Source organism: Perca flavescens, chromosome 20, assembly GCF_004354835.1.
Source record: "Perca flavescens isolate YP-PL-M2 chromosome 20, PFLA_1.0, whole genome shotgun sequence".
NCBI classification, from domain to species: domain Eukaryota; kingdom Metazoa; phylum Chordata; class Actinopteri; order Perciformes; family Percidae; genus Perca; species Perca flavescens.
The window spans coordinates 22,217,232-22,237,766 of record NC_041350.1 but is presented as its reverse complement, the minus strand read 5'-3'; the positions used below and the strand labels follow the sequence as shown (position 1 = coordinate 22,237,766).

Below are 20,535 nucleotides of genomic sequence, written 5' to 3'. Positions count from 1 at the left end.
ACTGAGAACTTAGAGAGTGTACAGTATGTGTTTTTACCTTGTCATTCCGCTCACAAAGGAATTTGAGTCTCTGGGCTCTCTTATGCATAAAGACTCCATCCAGATGACCTGTCTCCACAGAGCGGATCTCTATGGCTTTCTCACCCCAGCCCATAATCTGATTAGAGTGGATATAGGCTGGAAAAGAGAAATCACAAGAGAATTAAGTTAAAATAAAACAATAGAAAAAATAAATAAATGTATTTCTATATCATTGAGTTCACAACTCAATGATATACAAACATACCATTAGAACAAACCATAAACCAATGTAGAATCCAGATTCATTAGCAATAGCCTAAGTAGTTGCTTTAAAAGTGTTAAACCACTGGCTACCACATGATGGCAGTAAAGTACTTTACTATGGAAACAGTGCTCATATATACAGCACATGCATGTACACATTTCTTCTTGGACTTTCAAGCTCTTGGTTGCCCCATCTCTCTTTCTCTCCCTGTGTCTTACATTCTCACTTTCCCTTGTACATTGACTATTGATCATCTATAAGCTCTATCCATTTTTTTTTTTTATCTTTCTCAAACTTTTACCCTTGCTCCCCCGTCCCTCCTTATCCTTGCTCCTTCTAAGCAGCTCTGGAGGCCTTTATGCGAAAGCTGATGTTATAAACTGATTTCTGAATGCAATTAAACCTCCAATGAACCCCCATAGGCTCAGTTACCAGAGAATTCCCTACTCTTTTCATCTACATTGCCAAACACACACACACACACACACACACAGCGTCTCACTATTTTTGTGGGGACACGTCATTGACATAATGCATTCCCTAGCCCCTTACTCTAACCTTAACCATCACAACTAAATGCCTAACCTTAACCCTTACCCTCACCCTAACCATAACCTAATTCTAACCCTAATCCTAAAACCAAGTCCCTCAAACTGCCCTTTAATGTTGTGGGGTCCAGCATTTTGGCCCCACAAAGCGGTCGGGAAGTTATTTAAACCTTAAGTTGAGTGATTTGTTAATTTAATTCTCTGAACTGAGTTTTTCTCTGTGATGTTTTAATGACTCCAGTGTTCATACAAATTAAATAAAAAAAAAAATCAACTAAACACAAATAGTCGTGTGGGTGGTACATACCAACAGAGGTAGGCATCTCTCCCCACTGTAGCACCACGTCCTTGGTGATTCGCCCGTATGTGTTGACGTAGACGCCCTCGTCCTCGTAACACAGCAGCATCTCCATCCCATCAGTCTTAGGGAGCACCACGATGGCATGGGGCGTCACCTGGCTCTGGATCTATCGCAGACACACACACGCGTGAGGCTTTTATTAAATCTGTCAAATGTAATCATAATCTACAGAAGATTGAAATAGTACAGAGGTTTCATCACGGGCATGTAATGCAATAGAATTTGGCTGTCTCTTTGGCTTTTTTTGTTTGTTGTTGGACCGACTGGCGTACTTTAATCCTCTAAAGAGCCAGTGTGTGTGGACATTGACAAGGCTGCCAAATTTCAGCGGCGTCAGCGCATCAAGGGGTTCAGACTTTGGCTTGTTGTCTGAGAAGCCTTGTTCTGTATTATAAGTGAATGGACAAACTATTGCACTTTCCTTTGACCTTAATTAAGAGCAACAACATCAGGAGAGTTGGGAACAGAAACACACACACACACACACACACACACACACACACACACACACACACACACACACACACACACACACACACACACACACACACACACACACACACACACACACACACACACACACACACACACACACACACACACACACACACACACACACACACACACACACACACACACACACACACACACCTGTGCACTTTACCCAAAGCGTACCCCCGTTATTTGTGCCAGCAGGCTCTCCTGAGGTGTGACTCAAAACAACACTTCAGGAGCACAACAACAGATCATATCAGTAAAATGAATGAGTGATAACGGAATGAAACAAACTCATCTTAGCCCATGGGAAACTGCATGTACACAAGACCTTTTTAAAAATGGAACACACGTGGCATTGCCACACTTCTGCTTACTCGGACCACATTAAGGAAGCAACTTACACATTGTATCAGATAGGTTACAGTGCTGCGGTTAACCTAACAAAACCACTCTGAGTACATCATACTGTGGTGTTGTTAATTTGGTAAGTCAAGTGCAGTTTTTGGAATGATGTCAGGTGTGTGATAAACATCTGACAACAATGCATTAAATGAAATTGCAAGTCAAATGAAAGTAATGCTAATGAATCTAATGAATATATGTGGAATTAGAATTCAATTCAGCATTTTTGTGTTGTGACTCCAGCATTTCTTAACATTCCCCTGGTAGTATAGTAGTATACATCTTTTCACAACCTTTCCATGTATCCTGTGAGTAAGATGAATTTATTCATGCAACCGGTTTCTACTCTAAATTGACCATTAATCTCTACTCTAATGAAGTGTACTGCACATAGACACACGTAGCACATCTGTGCATCCACTATGGGGTTCTACTAAAGGTCTATTGATCTAGTCTAAAGGGTGGATGGCAGGATGTCACCTTCATCTGTTTGGCACACTGGAAGAGAAGTTGGCAAGGAAGGAGAGAAAAATGAAGCATGGATTAAAGGCAAACATCGCAAAAAAAAGTGGAATATTTTGTAAACATAAATTTTGTGGGGTATTCACTGTAAAGCATGGACTCAATTGAACACAGGCTACAATTGCATGTTCTTACATCTGTATTTACTGGGTTTATATTAGAGATGGCCCGATACCATTTTTTGCTTCCCGATACCGATTCCGATACCTGAACTTGTGTATCGCCCGATACCGAGTACCGATCCAATACCAGTGTGTCATATGTTTTATTATGTTTACCAACTGTATACTACTATCCCTGTATGGATGTGATATTATTTCTATCTTTGTGAAACATGAACAAACACAAACAATGAACGCCACAGAACTTTCTTTTATTGTTCAGTTTGACAGTCAGTTATAACGGAAAAAGAACATAAATAATCTACTTTAACATAGATTTTCTTTAGGGCTTTATTACGTGGTTTCGGATCGGTGCATTAACTCCAGTACTTCCCGATACCGATACCAGCGTTTTAGGCAGTATCGGAGCCGATACCGATACTGGTATCGGTATCGGAACATCTCTAGTTTATATTTACTGAAATATTGCCACTAAACCAAGAATTTGGCTGAACTGTGCTTGAACTTGATTCGGGTAAGAGCATGCGATTAGTTAAGCCACCACGGAACAAACTAATCTGCATGCAAGTACCAAAACTGATTTGCATTCAAGTGATTGAGTGACTAGAATTTATAACTGACTGCATGCTGCCAAACAGGTAGGCTAAAAGAATACAACGACTTCTTGAGAATTACGCTCTTTGTTGCAACAGGAAATGTAATAGCATCTACTACTTACATTCCTGTAACAATTTAGTAAGTTGAGCTACATGCTGTGTACTTAACAGCTTAATGCATCATATTTAGCAACAAAAGCATCTGATAAACCAGTTAAGCACCCACATCAATCTTTTCCTTGCACGACAGTAAATCAATCAAAGAGGTAATTTGTCAAGAAAAAGTAATTGTATCCCTAGAAGCCGATCCTCATGAGAGTGTGTGTGTGTGTCAGTGCTCACCTTGGCACAGGAGGACATCAGCAGGTAATACATTAGGAAGGACAGAAAAAATACTGGTATCCCTCTGGGCCTCACATCATTTGTGTGTGTGTGTGTGTGTGTGTGTGTGTGTCTCTTCATTCAGATTAATAAAGAGGTGACAGAGCGTTATTCAGAAAGCATGTCTATTTAAGATATACACTCGGACGCACACGGCACTCACATGCGAGGGGATATAGATGTCGTAAGGGTTGCCCGAGTCCACGTCAATGACATGGAAGCCAACACTGGAGCCATAGATGACCTTTAACCTCTGACCTTCCTCCACCGTCAGGTCAACCAGCTGGGGACGATGCTGCAACTCTGTGAATGACTGAAAAAGAGAGGGAGAGAGACAGACAGACGAAAAGTAGGAAAATGTGAGATCCAATGAAAGTCTATCTATTCATTCTGCATCTATACATGTGTATGGTGTGTATGTTAGTCTCACTTTGCCAGACCTTCCTCAACAGCGCCGCGGAGGAGGGTCTGGCTAGTCCAGACAGCATACCGGGATGGGAGAAAAACGGGCTCTGGTTTATTGGCATTTCTTTAAACCAATCACAATCCATGATGGGCGGCACTAAGGACCACACAGAGCCACGGTGCCTCTGCAAAATATCCTCGGGAGGAACTTGTTTTGGTGGAACAAGTGTACGTTCAAAAGTTGTTTTGCAACAGAAAACTCAGATTGGACAGATAGTCTAGCTAGCTGTCTGGATTTACCCTGCAGAGATCTGAGGAGCAGTTAACCATAGTCCTCAGAAATCCACCGGAGTTTAAATTCCAACACAAAGAAAGCAGAAGGTAACATCCGGCCGAAAAGAGTGAAATCTGGCGGAATATCCGGCGGCAACCGAGCAATCCCGGAAGTGGAACGTCGTAGACATACACTATGTGTATGTTAAAGCTATAGTGCGTAGTGTCTGTCGCATCCATGAGAAATTCTAAGTAATGACAACAGTCGGCGCGTCCACATGACGCAAGCCTTCAGTGATCGCGCACCGCCCCCCGACCCCTCCTCAACGCAGTTGCTAGTAGACAAGGAGGATGCAGAGGATTAAAAAAAAACATGGACTCTTCAGAAGAGGCAATTATCTTCACTTGAGCTTCAGCGCGCTAAAAGTCACTGGATTACACCATTTTGTAAACATAGCCATGCTGAGAAATTGAGAGTTGTGTGGCGCGGATAGTCTTGATTAGCTTTGTAGCAACTCATTTGGCAATGGCTTGAATGTAACGGACATCCATTGATATAAAATAGTTGCGCACTGTAGCTTTACTGTGTGTAAAGTATGTGCATGTTTGTGCTTGTGTACCTTAAAGGCCATGAACTTGTGGTAGGGTTTGGGAGCCCAGGCATAGATTTCCACAGAGTTCTTCAGAGCAATCACCAGGAACTTAATCCTCTCATATTTTACTGGAAACAGGAAAAAGACACTTACACAGTGACAAACATGAACAGCTGAACCTTAATACTTTGGCATGATGTACATAAGATTTTATATATTAAGAAGGTGATACATCTAACATCTTTTGTTTCTCAACATTAGGAACACATTTATCATAAACCCTGCCCCGACTTTCCTTACTGGTCTAAATATCATGCATTTGATGCGAAGAAAACAGGAAAACAAATGAAAAAAATAAACATCTATTTTAGTCTGTAAAGCAACTTCCCTTAAAGCTACATTCTGTAAGAATTTCTCCCATCTAGCGGTGAAATTGTATATGACAACCAACTGAATATTACTTTCTAACCCCTCTCATTCCGATTGCGTTCTAACTCCTACGGTGGCCGAACCTGTAGACACACAGCTGTTCTAGCCACTCCAATATTAACTTTGGTCTTGTTGCTTTGCCTGTCGCTTTGTCATTTTAATTCTGTTTTTAACTTCCCCCGGCGAGTAATCTTCCCCTGGCATTCGTCACGTTGCGGGGTGCCACTGAGTGTAAAAGGGCGAGAGGCGGAGGTATGTCCCTCTTTGGCTAATATATTTTAAAGATGGAGGTGCAACATGCCGCCCATCATTCCAGCGACTCGCCCCTATGTATTCTGAATGACAGATTCTACGCTAATGAGAATAGTTTGATTAGTTGATGGAAGTAATTACACATGAATGAGCACATATTTGTGAAAGAACAAAGTTTTTTTTGCTAAGAATCAACTCAAAAAATTATACAATGTAGGTTTAAGAACACAAAGCTATCTAATTGGCAACAATCTGAGTAACTGGCAGCAAAGGTTAAATGCAGTTAAACAATACATTTTTTTTTTCCAAAGCCACTTTATTCTGAAGTTTTACAGCCGACGATTTATATTTTTACCTATAGATTTTTTTGTTTCAATACAATAGCTGCATAGCATACATGTTACCTGTATGTACAATTTTACACATCCCCAGTTGTTTAGAACATTTCAACTCAGGCCAAGTCAGAATCCAGCCTAAATATCAGCCTTAGCATGTGTAATCCAAATTAATGTATTCATTTATGTACACATATACAGATCCTTACCAACTTTATAATGCACACAGCCCTCCAGTTCCCCGACTGTAATCCAACCCTGTTTCTTCTCTACTTCTGGGTCGTTGTGTAATATTCTGTTCCTCAGCCAGGACAAATAGTAGACACGCAACTTATTCTTTTTCCCTGAGAAAAAGAGGTGACAGAGGGAGAAAGAGAAATGAGATTGAATTTACAGGAAGGAAGTCCCAAAAACCCAAAGCCTATTTGGCTGTACACAGCACACGCAGCGGCACTTTCCCGGCAATTGCGACTGACCTAGATGACTTGGATTTATACTTTGAGGAATGAAAGAGTCTCCTAATATTACTTTATTTTGCTTTCAATGCTACCCTTGCAACTATTTACCAAATGTATGACATGTGACGGTGCACATTATTCATCTTTAAGAGAATAAAACAAATCTATCTATCAATAAAACAAAAACACATACGATGCATTGAGGGTACAACACTAAACTATCCAAATGTAGAGATGAGATAGCAACACATGTTTAGGACCTTCCTTAACAGGAAGCAACTGTGATGTATTTGCACATTACAGTATATGATAGGAGCTACAATCTGCGTTCAGATACACTGGAGAAGGGTGCGTGTATGATATGTATATGACCATGCACTTGCGAATGTGCATATATTGTGAGTGCGTCTGCGTTAGTCCTACCAGATATGGTGACTAGCACATTGAGCCCCTCAAGCACGTCCATCTGTAGGAAGCGCCGCCTGGTGATCAGGTTATAGACTTTTCCCTGTCCACTTCGGTCAAGCAGCATAAGACCATTCTCTGTCCCCACCAGCAGGTTCACACCTGAACACACACATATGTACACCCAAGAGTCAGAGACACAGATATAGATATTCAGGAAAATTCTAATGTTTTTTGTTTTATAAAAAGGCAGATGAAAGATGTTCCCTCCTACCCCAGAGTGCAGCACACAGGATCTCAGAGTTGAAGCGTTTCTTGTATTTGCGGATCTCTGGGGTGTCACTATGGGGTCTGATGTTGGTCGGGTTGACGTTGACCACAGAGATCTTTCTGGCTTCGTTCAGTCTGGCCTGCTCCTGCCTCAGCAGCTCATTAGCAAACATGGCTGGGATACCATAGAAGAAAAGACCGATGACGAAACAAAGAAACATATAACTGGTTGGAGTTTTTTGGACGGTGAGCAGGTAAAAAAAGGTTGAATATGTACAGTAAAACGTGTGGCCACAGCTTTCCTATGCTTTTTTTTTTTTTTTTACCTTCCGCGGAGTTGTCGTCATCGTCGTTTTCACTTGGGGAGGTTTGATAGACACGTGGGTCAACAAATGGGGTGAAGGACGCTTTGGATCCGCCCAGACCAAACTGTAAGACAAACCAGAAAACCCGACATTAACAAACTAACCAGAGTTGCTTGAATTTATACCAAGGACATTTTAGTATTGCCTACTTTTGGTTTTGACAAATATAAAAATATATTATGCAATTATGTGAAAAAAAAAAAAATCAGAGTTGGATAAAGGCATGAGACCTCAAAAATGGAATACATCATTTATACAGATTTTTACAATGAATTTGTAGATTTTACTGCATTAATTCAACTTCATGTTTTATTTACAGCACTATATCCGTTAATGTGTGTCTGTGTCTGTGTGTGTGTGTCTGTGTGTGAGTGACCTCAGCCATGTCGCCCAGTTCCTGCAGGGCTGAGGTGGGTGTGGCCGAGGGAGAGTTGCTCTGCTGCACCAGGTCAGGGAGGTTACCATGGTTACTGTGATTCCCGAAACCATTACTCTCGGTGTGGCCACCTCTCCTCCTCTCCTCTGCCTGAGAGACGGAAAACAAAGAGACAAAAGAGTTGAGAAACAAAGGAAAGAGGAGATATAACGTTGAAAGAGACAAGAAAGTGAGGACAGAAGAAGACAATGCGCCTATAAAGAAGCAAAATGAGCCCAGTTTTTTGGTGATTATTTTTAAGGCTTTTTTGGCCTTTATTCGATAGGACAGGTGAAGACAGGAAAGGGGGGAGAGAGAGAGAGGGGGATGACATGCAGCAAAGGCCCGCGGGTCGGATTTGTACCCGCGCCGCTGCGGTAAGGACTAAGCCTTCATACATAGGGCGCACGCTCAACCAGGTGATCTACCAGGGTCCCCCAAAATGAGTCTAGTTTGATAGTAAAATATAAACAAAAACAGTATTTCCCCTGTTAGTTGTCATTACCTTCTCTCTAAATGCATGTGGCTTGTGTGTGTGTGTGTGCGCGCACATTCATCACCTCTCTCATCACGAGAGTGCTGTCCTTGGAGCTATTATAGGCATCTCCCAGAGAGTCCTCTGTCAGCCCTCCATACGACTCACCGCTGCTCTGAACTGCTGGCCTGCAACACACACACACACACACACACACACACACACACACACACACACACACACACACACACACACACACACACACACACACACACACACACACACACACACACACACACACACACACACACACACACACACACACACACACACACACACACACACACACACACACACACACACACACACACACACACACACACACACACACACACACACACACACACACACACACACACACACACACATTTTAGTTTTGGCAGAAAACTACACTGACAAGCTGCTGGCATGGTGCATATTCCAAAGATATGCCTATCTCAGCGCAAATGAATACTGACAAGTCCGGCTTGAAAAAAAATAAATAAAAATAAAGACAGAGCGAGGGAAAAACAAAAACAGAGGCGACAACTTACATGATGCGGGGGATGTCGCTAACAGCAACAGTCCCATCATGCCCCACTGTCTCCCCGTCCTCATCGCTGCTCTCTGAATCTTCACTAGAGGACGAGTAGTCCGTCACCTTTATTAGAACGCAAGAAGCAGAGACAAAATAGCGAGAATTGCTCAGAAACCCTCTGAGTTGTACTGTATTGTGCGCGTGCAGGCACACAAGCATGCAGGAAACGTGTTGCACATTCCTGCCGTTGGTTTCACGCCATTTTGCTGATCGGCAGGCAGTAACGTACAAAGTACTAAGTACAAAGGCAAGGAAGTAGAAGACTGCCACATAGCAAACATGGATGTAATACATCATGTTTTAAAATATTCAAAAAGACCAGCTATGCAAGTCTTTTATAAGGAGGAGAAAATGCATTTATCATGTGTTTTCAACTACAGGGATACACAATGTCTTTGTCAAAAATATTGAATTTGAACATAACTTTTTGTTTACAAGAAAACTCTGCAGGGCAATTACTCAACCAACTTCTGTATTATTCTTTTTTAACCATCGTTTTCAAAAAGATATATTAATTCATATTTTTCCTTTCAGATTAAGGCAAAAGTATATTCATAAATACTGCTGCTGTTCGCTGTTTTTTGTTTCGCTTTTTTACCTGACATGAAGATCTGTCATCTCACCCTTCCCCCCTTCTAATGAGGACAATAATGGAAATGATCTTTTAGCTTTATTGTTTTTTTTTATTCTCGGCCCTTCTCTATTGTAAGCCAGGACTACAATAAAAATAAATATATGTCGATCTCCTAATCATCATTACTACTATAAATGTCACTGTACCTTAACTGGAGGTCTGCTGCCCTCCTCGACCCTCAATTCTCGGAGTTCCTTGGCCAATGCACTTAGGTCCTATAGAGAGGAACAGAAGAGGGGAGGAGAGAGAGATACAAAGCCAGTTAGTTCATCAGTTTGGTGTCATGAGTCTCAACCTGAGGAGCGAGAGACCTGATGGCATACAAAGATGACGGGAACAGAGAGGGGGAAAAAAAGAGTAACACAAACCATCAGCATCTTGACAAGAGGACAACCGATTTGTTGTTACACAAACATCCTGGCCTGTAAACATAGGTGACCAGGAACAGGACTGTTTATCTGTGATCCCTTTTTCAGCTTAGCCACACTCACACATTTTATTTTGTGACACAAGAATTGATCACAGATCAGCACTTTTATTCGCTCACAAGCAATATATAAAATATGTGAAGACTGGTCATAAGAGAAGAGAGAGACAGATAATCAGGCTTTATGTACAACTGGAGTGTAGCATCAATCTGCAGCACCCGCTCCACCAATCACCCCCATGCTAACTGGCCCGTGGGTCCTTCCCTCCCCCTTCAACCCAGCCAATGGATCAGACCAAATCATGCAGATGTGGGGGGGAGGGGGTACCGTCATACACGGTGGGCTTACCAGCTCCTCCTGATCAGAAACCGTGATGACAAAGAAACAGGAAAAGAGATTCAGAGACTGTTCAGGTGCTTGGCAGTTTAGGTTGCACACATGCGCACGCACACACGCACACGCTCTCTCAGGTAGGTGTGTAGAAGCACCCATGCACTGCCATCACCATTTCACGCTGATATTTTAAAGTTGAAAGAAAGAGACGTTATCTACTTGTGAAACAAACTAACTTCACCATGCCATGGGAAAAAAGAGGGGCTCCGAAGATCGAGGCAAAGGAAAATCGGGATAAAAAAAAAAGGGGGGGACTCGAGTGTCACTAACCTCATCTATGGCTTTCTTATAGCTCTGGAGTGTGAAAGGACAAAGAGAGGGAGGCAGAGAAAGAAAGAACCAGATGAATAGCAGAAAAAAGGAGAAGATGCCCGTAGAAGATTCCAAGAGAGGAGATTGCTGTTACAGGAAGTGAATTTGTGTGTCTGTGTTGTGGGACTCACTGCAGGTCTGCTGGGTCTGGCTGATTCACGACCCTCCTCCTGTTTGGGCGTTGCCTCCTGATTGGCTCCTGGAGGGGATCCTTCCTGCTTGGCTTGACCTATCAGAACAAGGACCTCATTACACATTTGACTTACATACACCAATGTGTTTAAAGGTGCCATGGCATGAAAAGTTCACTTTATGAGGTTTTTTAACATTAATATGCATTCCCCCAGCCTGCCTATGGTCCCCCAGTGGCTAGAAATGGGGATAGGTGTAAACCGAGCCCTGGGTATCCTGCTCTGCCTTTGAGAAAATGAAAGCTCAGATGGGCCAATCTGGAATCTGTTCCTTATGAGGTCATAAGGAGCAAGGTTACCTCCCCTTTCTCTGCTTTGCCCGCCCAGAGAATTTGGCCCACCCATGAGAGAGAGAGAGAGACATCATGGCTTTCAAACGAGCAAAGTGGCAGTTGGTCAAGGTCCCACCCCCCCCCCCTCTCCCCCCCTCTCCTCCTCAATAGCTTCAGACACAGAAATGGCACATACTAAGGAAAGCTCATTGTGGGACTGGCTGTCTAGTGGCTGTAATTCTGCATCAAGGCTGAATTTCAGGAAAGAGACTTAAGATACAGTATTAGGGGACCACTAAGGTCTATATAAAAGAGACTTCAGATACAGTATTAGGGGACCACTAAGGTCTATATAAAAGAGACTTCAGATACAGTATTAGGGGACCACTAAGGTCTATATAAAAGAGACTTCAGATACAGTATTAGGGGACCACTAAGGTCTATATAAAAGAGACTTCAGATACAGTATTAGGGGACCACTAAGGTCTATATAAAAGCATCCGAAGAGCACCATGTCATGGGACCTATAATCAGAATCATCAAAAATGTTACATAAAAATATGTCACATATCACTTTAACAATTTAATTCAAAATTTGATGTCATTACATTGTGACAAATGATGCTTGTCTGGGTGAAAGCACAAAGGCATTCATCAAATATTTTTTTAAGCTGATTCGTATTTTTCTTAAACTGTGTTGCTAGTATCTGTCTCATTCCTGCCATATTTACTGTCAGCCCCATTGCAAAATAACATCCAACAAACATGAAGGGAAACTGATCCTACCATACTTCAAACTCTCATGTGCCATGTGTATGTCACGGGGAGATCGATGCATATCTTAGATATCCCTCTGGCCTGTTGTTTGACACATCCCTGTACGCCTCTCTCTATCTCCCTCTCTCATTTCCTCTCTTCTATCTCTCCAGAGGCTGGGAGTAACGGGGCACATCAGACAGGTTGATCAGAGCAGAACTGCGACTGACATTGTCCCGCTGATAGCCTCAGAAACTCGCTGAAGCCCTGTGAGTGTCTGCGGATTTGTGTGTTTCTGTGTCCGCGTTTGCATGTATACAAGTGCAAGTACATGCACCGGTTTTTAATTGTTTCGCATGTGTGCGCTCGCGTGTCTCTTTTCATTTCAGTGCATCTAAGATGTGCATGCGTACATGAGTGTGTTTTTGAGGCTTTCAGAGTTTCTGTGCGAGTTTTCGTACCTCTCCTCTCGGCTGAGCCTCCCTGAGACGAAGGGGAGGAGGAGGATGACGAGTTGGAGGAAGTTCTTTGCAGCATGGCATCCAGAGAGAGCTCTGAGCGCCGCAGATCTGGGTTACTGAAACAGGTGGAAAAAACAATTTCACTCATTTTTAAACTACTACTACTAATAATATTATACAGCATATTTACAGTATATGAAACAGATGTATGCATTGTGGAAGTGCCATGTTTTTATAAACTTTAGATCATCTTAGGCAACTCCTGCAGTGTAAAAACAGCATTGGTTAGATTCAGAGGTGGACAATGTGCTAATATGAGCTTTACCTGGCCCGTATGAGTTGAGATCCTGTGCGAGGGCCCAGAACTGCTCCTCCATTAGGGGAGTTCTTCCTGACCAAGGCTGGGGAGATGGAAATGGTCCTCTGTGGGACCTGGACACACAAAATACACACAGAAAGAAGGTCACCACTGCTGTACCAGCTTGACTTATTATCCCCTAGCAAGGACTTCAAAGCTTGCTTCTATCTATCTATCTATCTATCTATCTATCTATCTATCTATCTATCTATCTATCGCTGCATTAAACTGGGCGGTGCCACTCTAAATACTAAATTAAAATAAACTGTACTGCAAGTAATGCAAACATCATGTCATGTATTTTCTTGTATCAAAGTCAACAGCCTAATGCCAGCAGCTTGTTTCAAGCTTTACAAAAGCTGATTAAATCTTGCAAAACTGTGCCATTTGTTGTGGTTTCAACATAAGTTCAGTAACCTCATGGCAACATTGTGTGCAAAGTCATACATCGAGCTCATCGTAACCAAACAAATGAAAAAAATCATCAGCATTGAAATATGATTTGCACGATGAGGTTTGTTTCCTCTAACAAGTTAAACAAATGAAAATTTCACAATCTATTTTCAAATGTTTCTTGTACTAGAAAAGACATCACCAGTGATTTTCAGTCTTCCTTTGGGAGTGTAATTCTCTTACCTTGGGTGGGATGTCCTCCTCTCTCAGCCAGGCGGTCCTGTCCCGATCCCTGTCTCTGTCCCGTTCCCGTTCCTCCCTGCCTGTGACGCGCAGCGGGGGTCCGGGGGTGTCAGAAGTGGGGTCTGAGTTCTGGCGGGGCATCTCGGGCCTGGGGGAGCCCGCGCTGACGCCCTCACTCAGAGCTGAGCCCGTCTGGTCCTGCAGCGACTGAGAGCCGGACATGGAGCCGGAGTGGGTCTTCACTGGAACCAGGTGAGCCATCTGTAGGAGGGAGAGAGAGAGAGAAAAAGACAGGTTGAGGATTGTGGGTGTGGAGAAGAAATGGATTGAGATGAAGAAAAATAGAGATGGAAAAGACAGTAAGGAGGTAGATAGAGAAATACAAGAGAAAGATTGACCGATATCGAGGCAGGAACTTTTAAAGGAAGTTCACAAGAAGTGAAGTGTGTTGTTGTTTTTTAGATAAACTGTACACTCGAAAACACACCAAACATTCACATGCCTCCTACACACGTACACGCACGCACGCACACACACGTACACACACACGCACACACACACACACACACACACACACACACGCACACACACACACACACGTACACACACACACGCACACACACACACACACACACACACACACACACACACACACACACACACACACACACACACACACACCTGTGGTTCGATGGAGCGGTGGATGGGAGGGGTGCGGGCGGGCTGCATGCCCACGTTGCTGAAGGACTCGGAGCGGGGAGGGAGGGAGGGGTCGGAGATGCGGTTGGACACTTTGTGCTGCAGCGCTGGGGAGCTCTGTCTGTTCATCTTAGATCGCTCCTCCACCTGGGACAGGTCAGATACCACTATCACTCACAGCCAAGGCACGCAGCACAACCAATCACCACGCTTGGCCCACTGTGGGTCTCGCTCCCCTCCCCCATGCACGCCTACAAGCCACCAGACAATCTTAACATCACGCTGTGGGGGCAACTGTGTGTTTTTGTCACATCGCATGTTTCCTTTACCTGCGAACCGGTTTTTATGTTCATGATTAAGGACAAAACTGCTGCTCTGAGAAATTCAGTTGAACTTGTTTTTTCTCTAAACGTCTCTCTCTGGAAAATCGCACAAAAGAAGCAAATCCATAGTTCCACGGAAACCCTCAAAGGAATATCTAGAATCTGGTCTGGCAGGTTGCAAGTGCCACACAGTGTTTTGGTTGTTTATCTTCCACCATCTCCAGTCAGATTCTTATCTTTGATTCCACCCCCCCCATCTCATTGTTGTGTATGTGTGTCTCCATGTCCCACATACAGTTGAGGAGTAAGAGTGTCTGATGGCTGTGGGGAAAGGTCATTCAAACCAAAAGCATAGATTTGAGTATGTGTGAAGGTTGTGTGTACAGACACACAAAACCATGCTTGATTTAAATGTACATAAGAGCTTGAGTGACACTGACTTGTGTGAGTGCATGTAAGTGTCAATGCCAACGATCACCAAATATCTGTGAGCGAGGAAGGCAGAAAGCTCCTTCCGCCAGTGTAATCAGATTATCAGATTATCTGATGTGCAGTGAGAGAAGGCTCTGAGGAATGCTCCCAGAATCCCCAAATCACACTTTTGGAGTCTAAACAATCTACTCAACGGTTGGTGAAGGGTTGAGTCGTGGCTCAGCAGGGCATAGTGTCAATAGCCCCCAGGTAAACATCCGTGTGCAGTGAGAGCTATCCCCTTTGGAGGCTTTCTATAATTCCACATGAGCTCATAATCTAGTGGGATTATTCAAGATTATGACCTGGGTCAGAACAACTATGCAATACTGTGTCATTCCTCAAATCTTTGTTAGTTGCCTGCCTGGAAGTCAACTACAGTGAGACAACTATGATATACATGGCGGCAGAAAACGTGGCAAATACTTTGTTAGTTGTTCACTTGAAATAAAAGAGAGCTACTGATGAAGGAAAGAATTGTCGACAAACAGGAGCTAAGTACAAAGAATGGGAAAGAAATATTCGGTGATTCAGGAGAAGCACTGCTGTGATCCAAGTCGAGTTTAATCTGTGGAGGCAGTACGCGATCAAGGTTAGCATAGACATCAACTGAATTTCAAAAGATAGAGAGATTACCATAAGAATATCTGTTTACAGAAGAAAGAACCTTTTGGGTAGTGCTGCTTAAATCTTCATTCTATTTGTATCAAGTGTTTGGGTTGAACTCCAGCCTATACCACCCAAAAGCTCTTTCTACCATGGCAGAGAGTCTTAGAGGTTAAAACAGAGCATCAGAGGAAGTTAATTGTTGCCGCTACACTAAGAAAGAACACAGAAAAAAGATTAGGAAGGAGAGCAGATGGAGGACAGAGGGCATCCTCTGAGAATCCAGGTTTGTAAGAAGGATCCCACGACCACTTGGCCAGCACCCATCACCAAGCCGGGATTTGATTGACTAGTTGACTGACCTAAAAAGAAGATGAGTTGGGTGGGTTTTCCTGATGACATCAACACCAATATTGCTAGGAGCGGGCTTGCCATGGTGCTTTGTGGGGCACTGGGTGATAAGGGTGACAAGGTGGCTTGCAGAGTGGAGGGGTTGGGGCAGGGCTTTGGTTAACTAAGATACCTAGGGATCAGGGGGATATTAGAAACGGTTTTGGCACCTCTCCTCTGGATCTCAGTCCCAGTAGATTTAAAATAGAGAGAAATGTAGATATACTTACAGATCTTTATTATTATTATTTATTATGTATGTTAATGTATGTATGTACAGTAAATTATGCATGCTCTTGTACTTCTATATTTGTGAGGACTATTTTGACTTTTAGACATTGAGAGTGGATGTTTTCTGAAAAGTGAGGACATATTTGACGATGGGCTGTTTGAGGGTTTAGACTTGGTTGTAGGATTGGGCTTTGGTTAAGAGGCAGTAGATGTTTTGATTTGTAGCCAGTTTTGGAAACAATTGTAATTTTGCCTTTTGTTAATTTAAAGTTTACCATATATCAAGCAGACACTAGTCTGGCGCAATGGAAGTACATTGCCAGGATAAAGTCCGATGACGTCGTCATATGTAAGGCCTGGGATAAGTTAAACAGTAAATCAGCAGAACAGTTAACCTAATTTAATATTTGTATGTGGCATTTTCTTTTGCGGGGAGTTAGCCATTTCCAAGCTCGCCTCCCTATGTGCAAATGTTCCACCAAAACAAGTTTCTTCCCAAGACAATTTCACAGAAGCACTGTCACTGCATCCTGGGCTTAGCGCTGCCCAAGACAATTGTGATTGGTTTAAAGAAATGCAACAACCCAGAGCGTTTCTTTCTCCTATTCCAGAATGTATGCGTAGTGTAGCCAGACCTTACTCGTGCTGACTTAGCATTGTGGAGATAGGTCTGCTAGACTAAGCAGACACAAAAGAAGTGCGTGTACCAACCTCTTAATGTGCTCTCAACCTGTACTAAAGGCAACACAAGGTACAACAATTGGATAAGGGCTCAAAGTTCAGCATGTAGCTGTTATGGTTATGGGTAGGATTTGGGGCTAGGGAATGCATTAATTCAGTCACAAATTTAGAAGTACAAAAAGTGTGTGTTTGTGTGTGTGTGTGTGTGTGTGTTCCTATACATAAGTGCTTTGGACAAGGGTCTAGCACTCAACAGCAGGTCTGACGCAGATCTCGGTCTGGGATCCAAAGGGAGAGCCATACGGGGAGCAGTGGGGGCTAGGCGCAAGTAAGGAGGCCTGGTTGGGCAGGTTGGTGTGGGCACTGAAAGGTGGAGAGAATTTGTGGGGCATGTTGGACACAATGGTGTCAGAAGAGAATGGAGGGGAAAAGGCACATGGAGGGGAAAAGGTACCATTGGACCATGAGCCTGAGGACGAGGGGGAGTTTTGTGGAGAGGTGCGAGGAGAAAGGCCAAGCCAAGGAGCTGGAGAGGTGGGTGACAAGTTTTCAGAGGAGCAACTACTCATTAGTCTGCCAGGCAGGTTCCGTCTAAGTATGCTTGCTGGGGCAGAAGCTGTGAGGTCACACATAGAGGAGCTTTGGCTTCCATTCTGCCACCTAATCCTTCCTATTCTGTCTTTTTTAGAAGGAGGGGAACAGAAGCAATTGTTTTCAGGGACTTGAAGAAAACAGCTGGAGGCAGGTGAGTAGGAGCTCCTGTGTCTAGGTAGGGCGGCGTGGAGTAAGCGGTCAGGGTAGGATTGAGAGAGGGGGTCAAATGCTGTGACCTCCGAGTCCAAGGCCATAAGGTCATTGTTGCTGACAGCTTGCCTCATCTCTTTCCCCCACCCTCCCAGATACTCCTGTTCTATATCTACATCTATTCTACAGCGAGGTGAGTGGGACCTGCCACGGCCACTAACCGGTTTGAGCGCAGGGAGGGAAACAGGGTTAGATCCTGACTTGGGTCTCTGGACCTGTCCTGGGGACTGAGGATCAGGTTGAAGTCCCGGAGACATTAGCCCCTGGATGACTGCCTGACTGGGGCCCGAGAGATGTATGTCTTTAGGCTTCTCTTTTTGATTGCTAGGCCCCAGAGGATAAGGGTTGGCTACTGGATTAGACTGGCTGACTGGCCCTTGACTAGAACACTCTTTATGATTCTTACTAGGTCCCTTACTGGGCCCTTGGCCAGGAGCCTGGCTGTGTTTCTGGACAGGCCCCGGGCTGCGGCCTCTCTGACGGAGTTTCTGAGCTCTAAACTCTCTGACCTTCTGACTTATCTCCTGCTTGAGCCCCGGATCTAGGGGTTCTTCTCTGTCTAGTGAAATACGGATATGGGGGAGCTGGGTGTGGAGGAGCTGGGCACCATGGGACGGGGTTCGCCTAGGGGCCTGAGCTCCCTTTGAGCCAGGGGATGAAGCCGGTTGGTTGAATGACTGGTGATGACGTAGTTGGGAGCGGGGCGGGTTACCCTGAACATGCTGCGGCTTCAGAACCTAGGAGCCAGAGTCAGAGGAGGGTAAGCAACAAAACAAACACACACACAAAGGAGACATCACAATGTGATTATTGAAGCAGCAGCGTTAATTCTCAAATATCTTCAGATTCAAAATCGAAGGTCTCCCACTAGTAACCTGCTGAATAAGATATTAACAACACAAGGATGCCACTGGGTTTGCTTAATGTACAACCGAGGTTGATTTAAAAAAAAAAACAACACAATTCCAGGATCATCACCGAAACATGCATGTATTTAATGCATTACCTTCGTCAGGGTTGGGACTTTTTCTCACTTCTTGGAAAATAACTCATTACATAGTTATGAGTGCATGTGTGTCTTTGTACATCATGCCCGTGACTTACCTCTTTAGCCCAGGCGGGCTTGTCATTAGGATTGATAATATCTTTGTAGTGGTAGAGCGGTTTCTTCTCTGCTTGCCTTCCCTCCTGCTGCTGCTGCTGCTGTTGCTGCTGCTGTAGAGACACCAGGTAGGCTCTCTCCTGCTGGAGCTGCCTCTGGAGCCTCTCCGCCTGCCGCTGCTCCTCTATCTGCTTACGTTTGTACTCCTGGCGGGAGAGAGGGAGAGGAGGGGTGTATGAGGAAAGTAAGCGATGAGAGACAGGAAAGGAAAACAGATTGAAACATAGGAGGAGAGAAAGGAAGGAAGATTAAGAGAAGGGCAGAGAGGATGGGGAAGAGGAAGCGAAGGACACACAGAGATCATCACCAAAACGAGGGAGTAATTATTGCACAATGTGTGACACAAGCCTGTTTCTAATGTCAGATTCGAGCCATGCATTGATAAAATCATGCAAAACAGAACTGAGAAACATAAATATTTAACCATGTATATGGAACATGAACACACACTTTTCACAATTTTAATCACGATTGTAAGGCTGATGATGGATAAAGGGGAGTAGAAAGCTCCTGGACATAAGGCTTTGGCAAATTAGATGAAGGAGAAGGGAAGGTAGGTACTGAGATGGAAGAAGGGATGGAGGCAGGAAGGGTTAGACTGGGTAAACCCAGCCCGATCTGCCGGCAATTTGATTTCGCCCTGCAGCTCAGGCTGGAAACCTGTACGTTTATCTATCCTGCTTCCATTACAAATTTGGAACCAATCACAAACTGGCTTATCCACCTGGCGCGCTATTGGCGGGTTTAACACGATGACGATAGTGAAGCGACCAAGCAGCTTCTTGTTTACATTCAACAAGCCGGCCACAGCAGCAACCCGTTGATGCCGCTGCTGCCGATTGGTTGAAGGACTATCCAATTGCGTACGGAGTCATTTGAACTATGCCCGTTGATCACGCCTCTTGTGCAGAGAAAATACAGAGCAGACTCCCCAGACTAATGTTCAATCTTAAAAGATTGAGCTTGGTCTGGTGATAGCCAGACTAAGGAATGATAGCAGTAGGGAGGGAAGGGGAAGACGCCATTTTTCGGGCCACAACACATCCCTGGGTTTTGGTGCGTGATGTCATTGCTGTGGTCTCATGGGTTGGATCTCAAAAGGTTTCCTTTCATGCTCTCCTTTAATATAGTTCTCTACAAATAGGATGCAAGTAGCCGTGGACAAATACTACAAGACATACTGTGAATTCCTTGCGCTAATAAAACACAAAACTGTTGCCCTAGATAAGACTGGGGCAGTGAGAGAAACCCTCCGTGCAAAATAATAATGTCCTATTTTCTCTTAAAGGAACAAGCCGACTTATTGGAACTTTAGCTTATTCACCGTATCGCCCAGAGTTAGACAAGTCAATACATACCCTTCTCATCTTCGTGTGTGTTGTAACTCTGTCTGACGCCGCCAGCGGCAGCAGCCCATCACAGAACATGCAGGTGAATGGTTCCAGTAATCCTACTGCTCCGAATTGTGACAAAAGTGACAAAATAACGCCAACATGTTCCTGTTTACATGTTGTGATTTATAGTCACAGCGTGTACAAAAAACAACGTAACACGAGACACAGCCATCTTCTAACTGTAAACAAACCGGGAACTATATTCTCAGACAGGCTTGCCGCAAAGCAAATCATTCCGCCCAAGTACTATATTCTTCCGCCTGAGAATATAGTTCCCGGTTTGTTTACGGATAGAAGATGGCTGT

The 20,535-nt window shown here is 43.9% G+C and overlaps 1 protein-coding gene across 3 annotated transcripts in view; it reads right to left on the bottom strand.

Moving 5' to 3' along the window:
- Positions 1 to 20,535, bottom strand: part of tnika (TRAF2 and NCK interacting kinase a) — a 69,870-nt gene that overhangs the window by 3,324 nt on the left and 46,011 nt on the right. For 2 of the 3 annotated variants that reach the window (XM_028565110.1, XM_028565112.1), the window contains 18 exons: positions 18,779 to 18,982; positions 14,151 to 14,315; positions 13,470 to 13,730; positions 12,801 to 12,907; positions 12,476 to 12,591; positions 10,927 to 11,024; positions 9,809 to 9,877; positions 8,985 to 9,091; positions 8,477 to 8,579; positions 7,878 to 8,027; positions 7,463 to 7,565; positions 7,141 to 7,311; positions 6,885 to 7,028; positions 6,213 to 6,347; positions 5,015 to 5,115; positions 3,880 to 4,029; positions 1,142 to 1,301; positions 38 to 177 (listed from right to left, as the gene is read on the bottom strand). In XM_028565110.1, coding sequence (XP_028420911.1) covers positions 38 to 177; positions 1,142 to 1,301; positions 3,880 to 4,029; positions 5,015 to 5,115; positions 6,213 to 6,347; positions 6,885 to 7,028; positions 7,141 to 7,311; positions 7,463 to 7,565; positions 7,878 to 8,027; positions 8,477 to 8,579; positions 8,985 to 9,091; positions 9,809 to 9,877; positions 10,927 to 11,024; positions 12,476 to 12,591; positions 12,801 to 12,907; positions 13,470 to 13,730; positions 14,151 to 14,315; positions 18,779 to 18,982 — 2,484 coding nt within the window. Of the gene's footprint in view, positions 1 to 37; positions 178 to 1,141; positions 1,302 to 3,879; positions 4,030 to 5,014; positions 5,116 to 6,212; positions 6,348 to 6,884; positions 7,029 to 7,140; positions 7,312 to 7,462; positions 7,566 to 7,877; positions 8,028 to 8,467; positions 8,580 to 8,984; positions 9,092 to 9,808; positions 9,878 to 10,926; positions 11,025 to 12,475; positions 12,592 to 12,800; positions 12,908 to 13,469; positions 13,731 to 14,150; positions 14,316 to 18,778; positions 18,983 to 20,535 lie in introns of all 3 variants that reach the window. The other variant, XM_028565111.1, reaches the window with a different exon arrangement.